General features: G+C 46.9%; 2 protein-coding genes across 2 annotated transcripts; both read right to left on the reverse strand.

Moving 5' to 3' along the window:
- Window positions 1–2,731: 2,731 nt before the first annotated feature.
- On the reverse strand, window positions 2,732–6,610 carry sh2d1ab (SH2 domain containing 1A duplicate b). Its single transcript, XM_062525206.1, has 3 exons — window positions 6,385–6,610; window positions 5,966–6,029; window positions 2,732–3,753 (listed from the first exon to the last, which is right to left on the reverse strand). Exons 1-3 carry the CDS (start codon window positions 6,519–6,521, stop codon window positions 3,469–3,471), a joined length of 486 nt encoding a protein of 161 aa, XP_062381190.1. The 5' UTR covers window positions 6,522–6,610; the 3' UTR covers window positions 2,732–3,468.
- Window positions 6,611–9,203: 2,593 nt separating this feature from the next.
- LOC134068536 (type-2 angiotensin II receptor-like) lies at window positions 9,204–12,300 on the reverse strand. Its single transcript, XM_062524218.1, has 3 exons — window positions 12,133–12,300; window positions 9,922–11,107; window positions 9,204–9,268 (listed from the first exon to the last, which is right to left on the reverse strand). The coding sequence occupies exons 2-3, from the start codon at window positions 10,997–10,999 to the stop codon at window positions 9,204–9,206; spliced, it is 1,143 nt and encodes a 380-aa protein (XP_062380202.1). The 5' UTR covers window positions 11,000–11,107; window positions 12,133–12,300.
- Between the last annotated feature and the right edge of the window lie 5,621 nt (window positions 12,301–17,921).

A 17,921-nucleotide genomic window follows, 5' to 3' on the forward strand; every position in this document is an offset into this window, starting at 1 on the left:
TGTGTGCTAATTTTAGTAAATTGTGCACTCATTTGACTATATTGTGGTCTCATTTTACTATATCGTGTGCACAATTTAGGATATTGTGTGCTCATTTTACAACAATTAAAACGTCAGCACAATTTAGTAAAGCGAGCACACTATTTAGTAAAACGTGCACACACTTTAGTAAAACGATTCCACATTTTCTGGATATATGGCAAAAAAATATCTTACAATGACCCCTCCACAGAATACTCATGTTCTAGAGGTGAAAAAAACGTGTCAGTGTGACTACAGCCTCACCATTCCTCCATTGTCAAATGGTTCGACATGAAGTCTTTGTGCTGTACAATTACAGTACAATGAGATGACTCACAAATAATCATGGTCGTTACACTAATACAAGTTACTTTTTAACTGTTAGTGAGCTCTCCGATGACCGATTCAGCAGCAAAGAAGGTAGCAATGCCCTCAGGTTGTGTACATTTTGTCAATGCATTTATTTTATATTATTTATAAATCATTATTATTAATGACATTAATTGTAGCACATCTGATCATAGGTTGATAACAGATGTTCTGGAGTGCCTCGGGCGAGCGGGGGGGGGGGGGGGGGTGGTAAATGAAAAGTAGACGTGTTGGGATGGACATGTGCTTGCCACAGCTCTGGTTCACCATCTCCCCAGTATCCAAATGGTGATTGGATTTGACATTCTCTCCACTCCACAAATTGCTCAGCTCCCTGTGAGTCGCCTAGTGAATCCGCCCCCATTCTCAAGTGAAGGTCCGCTGTCTCACGTAGCTGACTGCAGCTAGCCGCCGGCCTCGCTTTCATTATCAGTCTCGAGTCATAAAAAAAAGTGAAACAGGCAGAAGCTAGTCGAGACACGCACGTCTCCTCTACATCTTCGTGGAGGTGCCGCATCACAAGACGAGTTCCGTCACTGACATCGCTCAAGAAGTGGGAGATGACAGACATGTTCAAATTTCTGCCCAATTAAGAAATGCGTTTGGACAAAGTGCCCACACAGTAATGGACTGCAATGTCAAACCCCAGCAGTACATGCAGGCGCTCAGTCTCTTACACATTATCTCATTATTTTGGAGGAGACAGATGTGCTCCACCAGGTGAATAAAAATAGGCGAACCCTGATGATTGTTAAAGTAATAATTCCTGTCACCATGACCTCCTCCAGCCCCTGTACTGTCTCCTCCTCCGTGTTCAGATGCTCTGCGCCTGTCCTGAATATTACGGCCTTCAACCCTCCATCAGCCATGCAGCCTACAAATAAGCATGCAATAATAATAATAATGATAATAATACTACTACTAATGATAATAATAATAATAATAATAATAATAATAGTGACGAATAATAATAACAATTTATATCAGTATTATTGATCGTGCTAGTAGTATCAGTAGACCGGCATTAGTACTGTGGGCTGTGATGTGTAAGCATGTGCCAAATCTACTGTAGCAATTGCTCTGGTCCGTGGGCTGCTTCTTGTATAAACGCATCTAATTCAGCTGAGCAATGCTCAGCGTGAGACAGACTCTCTCCATCCTGTCACAACGCCCTCTCCCCCTGACCTCCCACGTGCGGCATCTCGCCCGCCATCTGTCGGTGCCGCCGGAGGAGCCGTTTAACACGGGCCGAGGGTCTCCCAGCACGCCCACGCCCATACGTATCTGCCCAATCAGACCGAATCAGCTCACATCGGCTTTTTTATTATTATTGTTATTTTGCTATTACTTCTTGTGATAAGGTGCCGTCTGACACATGGTGGAATATTAAGAGTATGGTTGCCAGGCGACGAAGAGTGCTCTATCTCTTCTCTCTCTCTCTCTCTATCCCTCTGTCTCTCTTGTTCTCTCTTTCTCTTGGATTGGAAGGCTGCGGAGAAAGAAATATTTAGTTCTCAAAGACGGATGGAGACCCAGATAAGGTCTCATTATTCTTACAATTATAATATCGATTTGATCTCAGATATTCCTCCTTAAATTACTCAGGAGAAGCAGATTGAGACAGAAATGAGATGAGATACTTCATTGTAAAAATGTACAGTCATTGACCGAAAAGATCTCCTGGCTACTGTAGCCCCATCCACAATGGCTTTGAACGGCCCTCTTCTTGTCAAATGCAGTACAGTACACTGTGAACATGTGCGCTTCATCCCCAAATATCAAAGTACCTTTGAGACGTCTATTCATGAAAGTGAGGATCATGTGTGACCCTCTGGACATTCACACCATAGGATCTCTCTATGTGGGCACACACATTTGAGAAACAGGCCACTGAAGCCTAAATCTCATTTGTAATGTTATTGTTGTCTAGGAGAAACTAAGGAAATAATGGAAGTAAGGACATCATTATTACTGTAGATCTCTGCTGACTGCTCAGCCTCCACTGAAACCCGCTGGCTAGATTGTGGTCTTCCACCGTTGCAAAATATATCCTGTGACTCTGGGTGGGTGTGGTGTGGATGTGGGCGTGTGTGTGTGTGTGTGTGTGTGTGTGTGTGTGTGTGTGTGTGTGTGTGTGCGTGCACACTGTGTACAGTGTTGCAAGCGCTCATGTGCAAGATCCAAATTTTAATAATTCATCTGCTTTTCAGATTTCTGTAGGCCTTTGACATGCTCCGGTTAGTCAAACTGTTCACTTCACAGATTGGCTATACTGTGTACTGTAGTAGAATAATGATTCTATACACTAGTAATCATACAGACCAAGTAATATACCAGTAACTTGTTTCTATCCTACCTGGTCTTTATTTTATATATTTATTTATCATGGTAATCATTACAAATGTATACATTTACTGTATTTAAATACAGTTAACACAGTAACAAGCTCTTAAATGATCTTGACAACTAATGTAGGCCCCACTTCAGATCAAAGGATACACAGATTCCTTGATCGAATGACAAAATGGCGCTGGCGGGTAAAGGCTAAATGCCTGTATCCTGCATACATTTCTTGTGGGTAGCACTATACATGTCTGTCAGGTAACACAGTGTTGTATGAAAACAGGATCTTTGTCTACAACCATGTGACAGAGGCTGGCTCTACTGAAAAGCCTTTCAACTAGATTTGTAGCAATAGACTTGAGGTTTCTATTTGTGGAATAAAATAGAAGTGCCACAATCTTACTCTCAGCCAAGACAAAATGTTAAAAAAAAATGGAGAATTAAAAAAAAAAAAAAAAAAAAAAAAAGCCTGGAGCACTTTAATTAAAAATCAATTCATAGAATTATACCTTATAATATGGAGAAGAAAACGAAGAGAGAGAAAGAGACCGCGTGAGAGACGGAGAGCCAGCGTGGTAGCCTATAAACGAGGAACTCAGAGGACAAGACGCAAGTAGGGAAACAGAGTGAGGATGAGAGAGCCAGAAAGTTCTCGGAAGGATCAACTGAAAACATCTGGCCTGCTTTCAACTCCCGACTCGAGTCTCTGCAGAGAGATGCCGTGCGACCGACTCCTTAGACAGAAGGCCGTTTTTTCCCTTTGACCCGCGGCGCGGACTTGTGCTGGTTCTGGTGTGGTCCCTGGTTGTGGTTCTGGTTGTGGTTCTGATTGTGATTCTGGCCCGTGGGCCGAGGAGGAGGAGACGGCTGCTCTGTGGTTGACATGTACGCCGGCGTCGTCGGCATGGGCCGAGGTACCGGGTAGAGGAGCGGAATGGCGATCCCTTGGTCTGGCTTCTCGAAGGCGCTTATCAAGTTCTTGACTTTGCGAAACAAGCGCTTCTGTTGGTCGTCTGCAGTCTGAAAAACAGGAAGCAATGGATGTGAGTCTTCAGTTTCCTTGCTGTGCTGATCGAGCGCATGTTGCACACGTGCGGTTTCCCTTTCCCAGGCCTCGAAGCCATAATCTGCCTTTTTGACACCTCAGGCCATAAATCTACACAGTAAAAAATTAAAAGTGTTAATGCTCAACAACACTATTCTGAGTTGATATCATCCCATTTGACTGAGTGTTAGATCTAGTTTAAGAGTGTTAAAACTATTAATAATATTTGTACATAGGTGATTAAAAGGTGTGGCATTTAACACTTAGAGATGACAGGCAAAGTGCAGTCGGTTAGAGAGTAGGGCAGTCAAAACTAAGTGGAAGTGTTAAGTGGGGGGAAATGGGACAGGGCCTACATTTACATTTACATTTACAATTTACATTTAAGTGCCGAATGCAGGAGCTAGAGATGTTGTGCAGTGTACATGTGCATTGAGCTGACTGACCAATGTTGTGCTTAGGATTATGGTGTTTATTTGACAAGTAGATCTCTGCTCGGTTATTGAATTCAATTCAACTAGACTTTACACTTGTGTAGCCTATACCAAAACATTTGGTCAATTCTACTTTCTGTCATCCACAAACACAAGAACTGCTACAAAAACGAAATAGTCTCGTGCAAATTGCATCTCAGTCGAGTCGGTCTAGAGAGAAGGTGAGCTTCTGCAGTTTTTTTTTTTTACAGAAGCTCAGTATTACCTCTTCTGTTTCTTTAGATCGATTGTTGAGGAAACTAAAATGTAGCCATGACTTGTAACCTCAGAAAGAAAAACCACAACAGTCACCACACGCTCGTCTCCGCACTCACGGTGGTCTCGTATAACCCAGCTGGGCTATTTATAGATGCCTATCTGCCTGCCTGTGTGTAAATTACGCTCTTATTTAAAAGAAAAATTAAATAATAAAAAAAAAACGCTTGGTGTAATTAATTAGCCATTTGCATCGTGGGAGAAACTGCAGATATGTTATGCTTTAAATAGGCTAGCCACTTGCGCGGTGGAGAAAGGAACAGCACACAGGCCTAATGCACAAATTGTCTCATGCTGAAAAAAGAACAAAGGAGATGATAATAGACATCTGAAACATACAGTTTATCCCATGAAGAAATCTGAGAGGCGTGAGATCTCACTTCACAATCATGATGTTACTGTATTGTTCAGAAACAAAAAGAAAATAATAATGTCTTATGCAGGGAGACATTCAACATGGCGCTTCAGTTTCAAAAGCCACAATTCTGTGGCAGTGGAGAGGGGCATGTTACTGTAAGCAAGACTACTGTTTCTGTGATGTCTTCAACTGAATTGGGTCAAACCTCACAAAATACCAGATGTCATGATGAGTGGTTGGATCATCAAAAGCAATTCTTCCGTGTATTTTTTGCCTGCTCTGAGCTGCACTTGTGTGTACTTTAGCAGCCATATGATGAAGTACTTCTAATTAGGAGTTTTTTTTTTAATGAAACGTTAAACGTGTAACTCTCTTGGTATCGCCTCTGATAAATTGGGCTATTATTCCACAATTTAGCAATGAAACGTTTTACAGTGTCCGCCTCTCCGAGACTATGCTCTACTACACACACGTTCACAGACAAAGACAAAGGCCTCGTAAAAAGTGACATAAACGCACGCATATAAAGAACAATAACTTGGGCGAACAATATCTACGCACAAGCCTTTGAACGTGTTACTTCTCTCCCTTTGTGAGGGAGAACACGAGCCACATGGAGGAGAGTAAAATGACTGATCATGCCCCAGTGTGGCTAACATAAAACAGGCTTTTTACGGAGGATAGATGTGGAGAGAAGAGCCATTATTTAACGGTGCTAAAGCGTTAATGTATAGCCTGCTTCAGTGACCATGGAAGTGGTGTGGTACCATCACACAGTTACAGGGCTACGTGCTAAAGGAATTCTTGATGCAACCTGTGGCCCTCAGAGTGGATCCTATATAGGGTTAATGTTTAAGAATGAGTTCATCATTGATTAAGTAATTGATTCAGCCTTTAACTAGGTGCAGATCTGGTTAACTATTCTGTAACATGCATGTGCTCGGTTCAACTATGCTTTCACATATCTTTTTCCTTCTAAAGAAGAGGAACTGATCTCATCAGATAATGTATGTGTGTGTGTGTCTGTGTGTGTCTGTGTGTGTGTGTGTGTGTGTGTGTGTGTGTGTGTGTTTGACTCACATCAGCCGCCCAAGATCCCTCTGCATCCTGCTGTACCCTATACGTGTAGACGTAGCCTTTACACCTGTCGATGGAGAAGTCATACTCAAGGTTAAATAAGTCTCTGAGCTGCCACAGGGGAAAAGTGTAAAAAAAAAAAACAGGCCTGCGTGTAGGCCTCTACACAATATTGTTGTATATTATTCTCATGGCATTGGAAGCTGCAGAAATGCATGTAACCACTCTCTCTAAAAATAATAACTGATAGAAACTGATATTAACGGATACTAATACTAAATAGTTTATTTACTTTCTTGTCCAGCACTTTATTTTTCCAACAAGTCATGCTAAAAGTCACACCTCAAAAAAAGGAACGTGCCGTCTCAGTTCTGCAAAATCGTAACAAGATAAGAAGATTATGTAAGAGGCGTAAAACTCACAGCACACACAGGCAGTACATTCCGGGCTTCGATTCGCTGTCTCGGATGAGGTAGCTGCCATCCTTGCCCGCTTCACACAGTCTCCTCTCGCACTGGGCTTTTCCAATGGGGCCGTGGTACACGGGTACAGAGTCCATCGCGCGGTGAGTCTCGATGTGTCCTCTGCTCTCTGTGATGGTTGATCTGCGTGTATGTGTGTGTGTGTGTGTGTGTGTGTGTGTGTTCTACGCCGGCATCACTAACCCTAATGCCTGAGCTGCACTCAGTACTCTTTCCTTCAACAGGAAATGATGCGCAGGGTTTGGCAGGAAGTTACTTCAAAGGCTACGGTAAGGTTTTGCATCACAACACTAAGAAAAGGTGGAAAATGTCAGTTAGCAGACTGGGTTTTTTTTTTTTTCTTTTAAGTAAGCGAGGAGTGTGTCGAAGCTCTAGGCTGGTAACAGAACTCAAACAACACCATTCAACACACACCCCCTTGACAGTTATCACACAGTCTTCCCCACACCGCGTCCTTGTGCGTACACACACACACACACACACACGTGGCAGGCCCATCGGGTCAAGCAGGGGTTAAGTGCTGGACTAATAAGATCAAGTTTAAAAGGCAGCAAACAGCCCCTTGCATTAAAGAGACATAAGAGCGAGGGGCGCGCGTGCGTCTGCATCCACACAGCTGATTATTGCGGCGGGAGTAGGACAGGGCTGGATGCACAGTCAGGGCTTTGGAGGGGCCGCCAGAGGCTCCGTGTTCCCCTGCACACACACACACACACACACACACACACACACACACACACACACACACACACACACACACACACACACACACACCGTTAGTCAGCTCAGCAGTTTGGGTCTCCTGACTGCCTCATCTCGGGCCCGTGCTGATGCTATGGTGGCATTGATGCATAGACCTTGTTTGTGTTTGTGATTCATCATTGGGGGGGTGTGATATGTCATATGTCGTATTTGTTTGTTTTCTTATACAAATTACCATTGTTTTCTGCTCTTTCATAAATATGCAAATAGGCCTTACTCTTTGTAGGTAACACATTGTCATTATTATTACAAGGCGTGTTTTATATGAATCTTCTTTTTGCTTAAAACAAACTCTCACTTTGTTAAGGAAGCTTGACTTAATGATTTAATCCTTGATTTTTTAATTATCAGTCAGATGACATTATCTTTGATGAGGCTACAGGAATTGCACTCATCAGCATGTTCCTCAGGCTCCAGTGGTCCAGTGCTTCTCCTCCGCCGTGCGGTGCGTCGGGTCGGGTGAGTTGGAGACCCACTTCTGGCGAGGTCAGATAGAGAGAGGATGTGCGGTACGCTGAGGTCGTGCAGCGACTCAGCTGGCTGTGATTGTGACTCTTCCCCCCTCGCTGTGTGTCTCTCATGACTAATTCTGAACTTCTGTGGTCTCAGCCCCCAAACACAAACACACACACACACACACACACACACACACACACACAAACACACACACACACACACCCAATTGGTTTCATTTGCTGCTTGCTCTCTCTCTCTCTCTCTCTCTCTCTCTCTCTCTCTCTCTCTCTATCGCTTTTTCTCACAAACAATACCTTTCCAACTTGTTTTCTCTCTTTCCTGCGCTTTCTCCCTGCATGGCATTTTAAAGAAATAGACAGATAAAATAGCAATACAAAGAGATGTAATGCGACACAGCATTTTGAAGGTTTGTTTTGGTAAAACTGTTGCCGCAGGTTTGCTTCCAAAGAGCACCTGCCACGGTCAGATGAAACTGCAGTCATCTTTCTCCCCCTGCTGGTCAAAAGAGGAAACACACGTTCCAAATTTTACCATCAACTCTACCTGATGTCTTGGCCAGGCCTTCATCCATTGTTTCAATATAATAACTCAGTGAAGTATAAGCTTTGGATACCAGCACTCTGCAATTTCAGCAGTTATCATTTAGCTCATTACTTGAAATCCTCCTTGGCTATGCTCAGGAGCAAGGAGTAACAAAACATATAATTAGAGATATTTAGAAGCGCATTATCATGGTCCATAAAATTTAGCATAACAATCATCCTATTTAGTAACTCTCTAGCTTGATACAGATAATGGCGGGGCTCATTTATTCACATAAAGATGAGCTGCTTCTGTGTGGAATAAATCAGTGAATCCAAATAAGATGATAACAACAAAGACTAAAGCAGCTTGTCCCTGGTCTCGTGAGTATGTGCGAGGATATGAGAGGCTGTGCCTCAGAAATCCCATCTGTTTTCTCTTAATCTGATTGTTCACACCACTTACAGGAATGTTGGCTTGTAAATACCTCCTGTGTAGTGAGGTGGGGAGGAAGAGAGAGAGAGGGAGGGAGAGAGGGGGGGTGAGGGAGGAAGAGAGGGAGAGAGAGAGACGCACTGCAGATACACACAGAGTCTGCTGGTGGAGGAGGATCTGTTTTATTACTTAGAGTCCTCAGTGATGGTCATGCGTATCTTCAGTGTGGGTTAAAGAAAACAAAACTCAGTCGTTGCTGAGAGAAGAGAAGAATACAGCTTATTTAAGATATCCGGTTAATGACTCCAACTAGTTTTAAACCCCAGCAGCACCCCTCACTTTTTAATGTTTTTTCCCCCCTTTTTTTCCGTTGGCTAGACACCTGTCCGTATGAATCCCCCTCTAAAAGAGGTCAAACAGGGGGGTGTTACTCCGAGCTGGTGGCCGAGTAGCCTGGCATAGTTCTGGGTCTCCTCACCACGAATGTCTGTAATCAATCTTAAGAGAAGACTGCGTTTTCAGGACATTAATCCCCATAAGGCCCCGGTGTGATAAAATGGAGGTTAGCAGGCGCAGAATCGATGGCTGTGGAGGGGACAGCGAGCGGGCGCCTTCGCTTCACTCTCCTCTGTGTCAGGCCCGCAGCTTAATTATGGGATGTCACACCTCTGGTTGTCTCCGAGGATGACTTGTCCTTGGTTTTTTTTTTTTTTTTTTTTTACTCGTCTTCCGAGATCCGTGACCCCCAGCGCTCTCAAACACACAGACACACACATACAGACACACACACACACACACACACACACACACACGTATGCACACACACACCCCACCTCCAAGTGCTCAATTATGGGATGTCAGACCAAGTCCCATCCGCAGCAAGAGCACCTCTACTCATCCCCCCTCCCCCCACACCCTCAACCCCTCACACCAACATAGATCCACATCTCACCCCAAGTCACCCTCGCCCCTTTTGCACCCCAACACACACACACACACCCACACACCCACACACACACACGTACACATTGCCTGTCCTTATTATGGGATGTCAGACAGGGGCGGGGCTCTCGGGAGGCCCCAGGTCCTTGAGGTCGCTGAGTTTGCGCGAGAGCGAGCTGAGGCGCGTGCTGAAGGAGCCCCTGATGTGCTGCGAGGAGGACCCCCCGCCCCCACCTCCTCCGCCCCCGCTCACTCCTCCTCCTCCTCCTCCTCCTCCTCCTGCGCCTCCTCCTCCTCCTCCTCCTCCTCCTCCTCCTCCTCCTCCTCCTCCCCCCCTGCTGCTCCCCCAGCGGCTGCCCCAGCGCCCGCCGAGCTGCTCGCGGAAGTGGTTGCCCACGAAGCAGTAGAGGAAGGGGTTGACGGCGCTGTTGGAGAAGCCCAGGCAGATGGTGAAGGGCAGCAGCGTCTCCACGGCGCGCCGCACCCAGCAGCCCCTCAGCGCCCCCTGGTGGTGCAGCACGTCCAGCAGCGTGACGGTGTGGAAGGGGAACCAGCACAGGAAGAAGGCCAGCACCACCGCCACCACCATCCGCAGCACGTGGTCCACGTTGTTGGCGCCCCCCGACGAGTGCCCACCTCCGCCGCCGGACGACGCCTTGTCCGGGTCGCCGCGGGCGTCGGCGACTGCGCCCGTCCCGCCGGTCGTCGTCGTGGCGGCCAGCAGGTGGCGCCCTATGCCGCAGTAGCAGGTGACGATGACCACCAGCGGCAGCAGGAAGCCCACCACGGTCTTGCTGAGCGCCAGGCCGGTCACCCAGCCGTCGCTGGGGTAGCGCAAGACGCAGGCGGTCACGTCCTGCCCGAGGTGCACGGTGTCGCGCAGCGCCAGGGCGGGAACGGTGGCGCAGCCGGCCAGCAGCCAGGCGACTCCGCTGACCACCCGCGCGCGGCACAGGCGCCGGCAGCTCTGCGAGCGCAGCGGCTGCACGATGGCCAGGTAGCGGTCGGCGCTCATGCAGGTGATGAAGAAGATGCTGGCGTACAGGTTGAGCGTGAGCGCCGCGCTGCACGCCTTGCACATGACGGCGCCGAACGGCCAGTGGTAGTCCAGCGCGTACTGGACCGCCCAGAAGGGCAGGCAGAGCAGGAAGAGCAGGTCGGACAGCGCCAGGTTCACCATGTACGTGCTGGCCACCGTGCGCCGGCCGGGTCCGCGCCGGCACAGGACCAGCAGCACCAGGCTGTTGCCCACGGCGCCGAAGAGGAAGATGAGGGCGAAGACGGCCGGGATGAGCCGGCGCTGGTGGGCGGGCGGCACCACGTGGTGGCAGGAGGCCGGGTCGTCGTCGTCGTACATCACCTCGTTGTAGATGGACACGTTGCCGAAGGAGTCGTTGACGATGACCAGGGTGGCCATGGCGAGCGTCCGGCCCTGTCCTCCGGTCGTCGTCGTCGTCGTCGTCGTCGACACGTTTGTTTTCCTCGTCTCGTGTTTTTTGTTTTGTTGTTGTTTGTTTTTGTTTTTCTGTAGAGCGCGAGAGAGAGAGAAAGGGAGAGAGAGAGAGAGAGAGAGAGGGAGAGAGAGAGAGAGAGAGAGAGAGAGAGAGAGGGAGAGAGAGAGAGAGAGAGAGAAAGGGAGAGAACGGGTGAGGTTACGTCAGCCAACCGAGCGCTCGCTCGCTCGCTCAAGAGTTCACCCGAGTTCAGCAACTTTAATTTTCGAGAGTTGTGAAGTAAACATCTCCTCCCAGGCAGCGCTTGCTAACTGATATCGACATTTAGGAGGTTCACACTGTGAGCGCCAGCAGAGAGGCTCGGCGTGCGGACGGAATAGAGTTATTTCAGCTCCCGAGCCCCATGGTGCCGCCATCCACACAGTCACTCACTTTACCACATACAGGCACTACCTGCTGCAAGGTTCGCTCGTCATCGACAGACACTACCTGCTGAAGTTTGGAGCTTCCGTACATCTTTAATGAGAATGATGGGAAAGCTATTGCACTCACAGAACTCTTGTCTTGGAGGCAAAATGGATCGTTTCAAAAATTCAGATATTTTAAAACTGAAGACTGAAACGTTAAATGATATATATACTGTATTGAGACGAATCTTTCAATGATTAGAAATGTGATTATCGAGAACATTTAACATACAGAACAGTTATGTTGTTAAAAACATTAATCCTTTAAAGATGATGCATTGTTGAGTTCTTCAAAATTCAAACAAATGCAAATTAACCAATGTTCTAATAATGCATATCACGGTTATGTTCTAAAGTGTACAAAACTACAGAGAGCAGTATTTAAAGACACATTTAGCTAGTTACATAAAACAACTTTTTTCCCCCCTCTCCTCACAATCACATGTTCACCAGGGCTCTGATGAGTGTGTGTGAAGGAGTGAGTAAGCGCTGCAGCAAAGAGGCACGAGCAGCACGAGCAGCACAAGGCAGAAATGAAAGTCAAAGTCATAAAAAGCAGGAAAGTGAAATGAAATGAAATGAACAACTCGCTGTGCACACTCATCTGTGAAGTCTGAGAAGTCCATTACCTTAGAAGAATCCCTGCCACGCGTCCCTGAGTGTGTGCATGCGTGTGTGTGTGTGTGTGTGTGTCTCCCTCTGTGTGTGTGTGTGTGTGTCTCTCTCTCTGTGTGTGTGTGTGTGTGTGTGTGTGTGAGGGAAATATGTGTCGCTGGTCTCCCAGTGGTGGACTGAGGAGTGCCGGACCCCCGTTGGCTTTTATACTGCCCGGGTCCTCCTAGTGGGAATTGCCTCCTGTGCTGACGGTCTGCCTGGACAACGACCAAAAACAAGAGCTGGGAGCTGAGATTCAGCATCATTTACACCGCCTGTGTAAGTGTGTGTCACAAGTTCACATGTAGATACAGTAGGTGAGTGTGTCTGTGTGTGTTTGTGTGTGTGTAAGTGTGTGTGTGTGTGTGTTTTAGTGAACAAGACTCAGAGAAACCGAGACCCAACAAGACGACAACAACAGACAGAGAGGAAGTGAAAGACCATGCCACCATCTGTCAGTGGAATGTCACAGTCATTGCAAGCTCGTTATCTTGTCCATCCAAACGAGTGAGTACATCCCCGAGGCTTCCACAGCACGCAGCGCAAAGACTGCAGTAGTCTTGTTGAGGGCACGGACGCTCTCACACAGACATGCCTGTTATATGAAAGGCCCTAATAGGAAAAGAAACTGACTTATTCAAGAGGGAAGATTGACTTCTATTGTCTATCGTTTGATAGAGAGTGCAGATGAAGAGGAATAAAGACAGAACAGAACAGAGAGAGAGAGAGGAGAGATGAGAGATGAGTACTGATAGATGAAGAGAAAGAGAGAGAGGTTGAAAGAGGGAGTAAAAGTCATGAGAGTTAGAGAGCAGACAGAAAGAGGAGGAGGAGAGAGAGAGAGAGAGAGAGAGAGAGAGAGAGAGAGGGATTCCCAGGGGATGTGAGATTTCTCTGGCTGTAGAGGAGAGGAGGAGATGAGGCGAGATGGGCCTTCAGATCCCTGGCTGCGTTTGGGACTCCTCCGCTGCTTAATGAGAGCGATGTTTACCTCTCACCAGCCTTTGATCAATAATGACCGCCCCACTGGGCAGTGAATATTGTGGGAATAGGCCCATTAAACGCTTAATGTCAAAGAAAACAACAGTTTGAACTGTTGCACCATGCACATGCACTTCATGCGTCTGGCAGATGTGAAAGCCTTTATCTTAACTGTTCTGACAACCCAAACACACACACACACACACACACACACACACACACAAACACCATCATAAAAACTGGTCATAATGTCGGGGGGAAAGAAACAGATTCAAACTAAATGATGTGAAACTCATTTGTCTGGACTCTCTGAACTCTTTAACACTAAAAACAAGAAGTCAACAATACCTTTTAAGGACTTCCGTTCCAGTCAAGCCGCTGGCTCAGGTCAAAAGGTGACGTTGCTCACCCATGGAAATGTCACTGCCTAAACGCACGCAGAGGACACGTCACAAACACAGATCAATCTCAAGTCAAATGCGCAAACTAATATTATCGCCGACAGATTTTCCATAGCGAGCTGCAAAACAAGCGAAACTCTGCTCTCCACGCGATTTTCCTCTGGTATCTTCACTTCCACAGAGCTCTAACCTGACTTTTGGTCGCCTCACTTCACAAAACCCACTCAAAATACATGAATAGAATCTAATGAATCTAATTTCAATTTCAATTTCAATTTCATTCTAATTCCACTTATAGAGCGCCAAAACACATGTCTCATGGCGCATTACAAAGTGTTACAGTAAACATTGAAAGAGAGAGCCCATGAGTAACAGGGGCGAGGAAAAACTCCCAATAGAATTGGAGATACATAATAGGAAGAAACCTCGGACAGATCCACGACTAATGGAGGCCGATGCGGTGGCATACTCACCATTGGCTCAGGCAGACGTGGTGGAACCGGTCCAGTGGCCTGCGTTGGCGGTGGTGGGCATGGGCATGGGCACGGCACGTCCTCTCCTCCCCCATGTCGCCGGGCGTTTGTGGCCCGTCGTCCCCAAAACAAGACCGTGCCCCTCTGATCACAGGACAGAGTACTGCACAGCTCACAGCGCAACGTCACCAACCACCTGGCAAGAGGACTTTACGCAACCATGGCTAGACAGTAGACACACAAATACGACCCCCCCCCCCAAAATCCACAGCACGATCATCTGATCATTGAAGTCAGTCTCCACATTCCCATATACTGTACTTGTATGTACAAGGCGAAGTAACTGACCATTTCACTGCATTCTTTATTTTAGAAATGATATGCATGTGACAAATAAACCTCATTGTATCCCTTGTACGTACAGTATAATGAGGAGTTGGAGCACAATGGTGAATGGGTTTTGAGTACATGAGCTTCATATCTTTTATTGTATCACAGACTCAGTATTGAGTTACAGACCGGTAGCACAGGGCAGTGGTGTGTGTGTGTGTGTGTGGGACTTGGCCTGACATTAGACTCATGTTGTTGTCTCAGGAAGGGAGAGGATCCACTTCACTAAACCATGACAAGCTGTGACTAAATCAATATGTGCACTCTGCAATACACACTGGGATTACACATTAAAGCCAAAACCCCAGAGAGAAGCAAACGATTTGAGAGAAAAGAGGAACACACACACACACACACACACACACTCAGAGAGAAAGAGAAACAAACACATATTCACATCAATGACAGAAACATACTGTATCTTGATGACCTTTTAGTATCTGTGATGAACACAAACCACATGAACAAATAACTGAATTGATGTACATATATAAACATGTATATGTATATACAAATATGTATATAAACAAAAACTTCAAACAGAAACTCACAAATCCCCCCCCCCCTCCGTGCACAGACATTGGACAACTCCCCCCCCCACCGCGTGTGGTGGTCCGGAAGGTTCCAGAAATAGTAGCGAGCGGCCGGAGCAACAGTGGGGGCCGGACGGAGGGGTAGCAAGGCCACTGAACTGCCCGCTGGGCCTGGAGCGGAGTGAAGTGGACAGAGTAGTGGACCGGAGCCCTCAGCCTCGCGGGTTGACCCCCCCACACACACGCAGAGAGCCTCTCCCGAGGGTTGACCCCCCCCACACACACACAGAGGGCCTCTCCCGAGGGCCTTATCGGCTGACCCCAGAGGGTGCTGTGGGAAAACGGGGATCCCAGGGCAGCCGAGCAGGAGCTGCTTGCATCATCCCCCGAGTCTGTTTGGCTTTTTATGAGTGATAAGAGAGACATGTTTGTTTTCTCTCAATCCCCCTCTCCCCTCTCTCTCTCTCTCTCTCTCTCTCTCTCTCTCGGACATTTGGACACTCGACCCCGAGAAATGTGGCTGAACGGGCCCTCACAAAGAGCAACATGGGAGGATACGGTACTAGTGTGTGTGTGTGTGTGTGTGTGTGTGTGTGTACTTGTACGGAGTATGAAGAGAGAGAGCGAGACTGCCCCTTAAGTCCAGTAAGTGTGTTTATTAGCGTGGAATGCAAAAAAAAAGGTCCCGAGTGTGTTTATACAGTGAGACCTCTTCACTTTGTCTGAAGGCTGATTTTACACAGACAATTTGACAACATCACACGCAATGTCAGAGAGAGCTGAATTCACAAGGGAGAGCAGTGGACTGTGCTGTAGCTTCCTCTTGAATTGCAGAAGGGAAGAGGAGTTGCTGGGGTTGAAACTGAGCCCTGTCAAGGAGGCCAGTGTCTCTTCTTAATTTACAAGCCTCTCGTGTTACAACTCCAGAGGTCTGGCCGACCGTCTGGGGCTTTACCTTTTCCTGCTCACCAGGACTTCCTGTGGGCTTTACGACCAACTGCGTGCATGTGTGTGTGTGTGTGTGTGTTTGGTGTGTGTGTGTGTGTGTGTGTGTGTGTGGTAGGGGGAGGACTTTTATGACAGGGCCATTACAGATTACATTTAGGAGATAAGTAGAAACATATGTTGGACTGGTTCTCACAATGCAACACCCATCACCTTCCTGAGACATCACAAAGCTTTGCATCCAAGTATGACAGACACCTTAAGTTTGTCTCTGAGGTACCAAGGAAAGCCCACAGGCAATGCTTTTATGTCATGATGACATATATTCTAAACCAGTGGTTCTTAACTGGGCTACCTTTGGGACCCACAGTTTCCCATGTTCATAAAGTTGCAACCCATACAGTATATACTATACTGTATACTGTATTAGGATATGGTGAGCTAGCCTTCATGGTAAGACATGCAAAGCACCTGTATGCCTACCTGTTTGGAGCATGCAGATGTTTGGCATTACATTTGAGAAGTCTTCAACTCTTGATGTCACCTTTCAAAATACTCCACAGGTTTGACTTTGACAGGGGTGCCTTGTTTCCAGGTGGCATATCAGTGTTGATGGATTGTTGATGGTGCCAGCAATTCACTGCACACCACCCACAGGTCCATCATCCTATTTTGCCTTCTGTTTAAGTGAATCCATATTCTAGCCTTCTTCATATATTCAGGGTTGCCGCCTACTTGCTTTTACCGCTAAAATGATGTCTAACATGGCCTGTCACATAAGCATTGTCTTTGTCCATGGCAATGACTGACATAGGGTGCCTCTCATGCAGCGTTTATACGTCCTCCCTCGCTCCTCGATGCCTCGATCCTCACTGATCTACATAAAGAATGATGGGGGGGAAACAATGGGATAGTCTATCCAGTGTTAGTTATAGATCAGTGGGAACGCCCCTCGAGGATCGAGCATCGAGGATCGAGGAGGCATGTTGGAAGGCACCCATAGGCTACAAATAAAGTTGATCAAAAATAAAGCTCCAATATTAGATCGGATAAATTAGCATTTTAAATTGGCAATTTTACATTTGTTTTTAACCACAAGCTCTGCGACCCTCCCAGAACGGTTCCGCAACACACTTTTGGGTCCCAACCCACCAATTAAGAAACACTGTTCTAAACAGAACCAATTGTTAGATGATTCTAAATTCTAATACACTGAGCTGCTGCCATTAAAGATGGTACTGCGTAATGTAACAACAGAGAAAGATCCCCATGTTCTGACCACTTCCAATACAACATGGCATTTTCAAAGCACACAGATACTGTATGTTCATGGCTCCATTCAGCCCTAATGTATGGACTCCCCAAGAAGTCTTGAACCTCCCAAGAACTTGAACAGCAAGCATCTCGCCACTTATGCAATGCCAATATCTTCCCGAACGTTGTGTGTGTGTGTGTGTGTGTATGTGTGCGTGTGTGTGTGTGTGTGTGTGTGTGTGTGCGGTAGTTAAGATGATACATAGGGAGGACAGGACAGGGGTCGCAGAGGTCAAGGCAACATCGCTCATCTAGAGGCCACTCAACCGGCTTCCTGTCCCTCCACTGCGTTCCTCATGGCCACTGGTTCAAGTCCTCCCTCACGGTCACACACCACCAGCTGCCCCGGCACACAACACACAACACAGCACAGAACACACAATACACAACACAGCACACAGCGCAGCACAGAGCACAGAGCAGTCTCGTACATTATGTGCCAAACACAACAACAAGAGGAGACAGCCTCAAGGTACAGTACAGTCAAAGAGTCAAAGTGTCCCTCCCTGCAGAAGAGCCTTAACAGTCTCCCTCTGTATCCGGAACGTTCACTCAATCACCATGCTGTAGGGATCTGTTCAACTACATGAATGAGTATTCATGGTGTTTATTTAGTAGGCAGTGAACTATATGGTGAATAAGTACAGTATACAGTATGGTGGTTAGTCACTAATTAGTGCACTACATGGTGAATAAGAATGTGACGGCCATTCACTAGTTAGTCCAC

This window comes from Sardina pilchardus, chromosome 21 (genome assembly GCF_963854185.1).
Source record: "Sardina pilchardus chromosome 21, fSarPil1.1, whole genome shotgun sequence".
In the NCBI taxonomy this organism is placed as follows: Eukaryota; Metazoa; Chordata; class Actinopteri; order Clupeiformes; family Clupeidae; genus Sardina; species Sardina pilchardus.

Excerpts from the sequence above, each read along its gene's own strand:
- LOC134068536 (XM_062524218.1), bottom strand. The coding sequence starts at position 10,999 with ATGGCCACCCTGGTCATCGTCAACGACTCCTTCGGCAACGTGTCCATC. Across the intron at positions 9,269-9,921 it reads GGGCAGCCGCTGGGGGAGCA|AGGAGAGTGAAGCGAAGGCG; the intron begins GCAGGGGGGGAG and ends GGCCTGACACAG.
- sh2d1ab (XM_062525206.1), bottom strand. The coding sequence starts at position 6,521 with ATGGACTCTGTACCCGTGTACCACGGCCCCATTGGAAAAGCCCAGTGC. Across the intron at positions 6,030-6,384 it reads ATGTACTGCCTGTGTGTGCT|GTGTAAAGGCTACGTCTACA; the intron begins GTGAGTTTTACG and ends CTCCATCGACAG. Across the intron at positions 3,754-5,965 it reads AGGGATCTTGGGCGGCTGAT|ACTGCAGACGACCAACAGAA; the intron begins GTGAGTCAAACA and ends CCTGTTTTTCAG.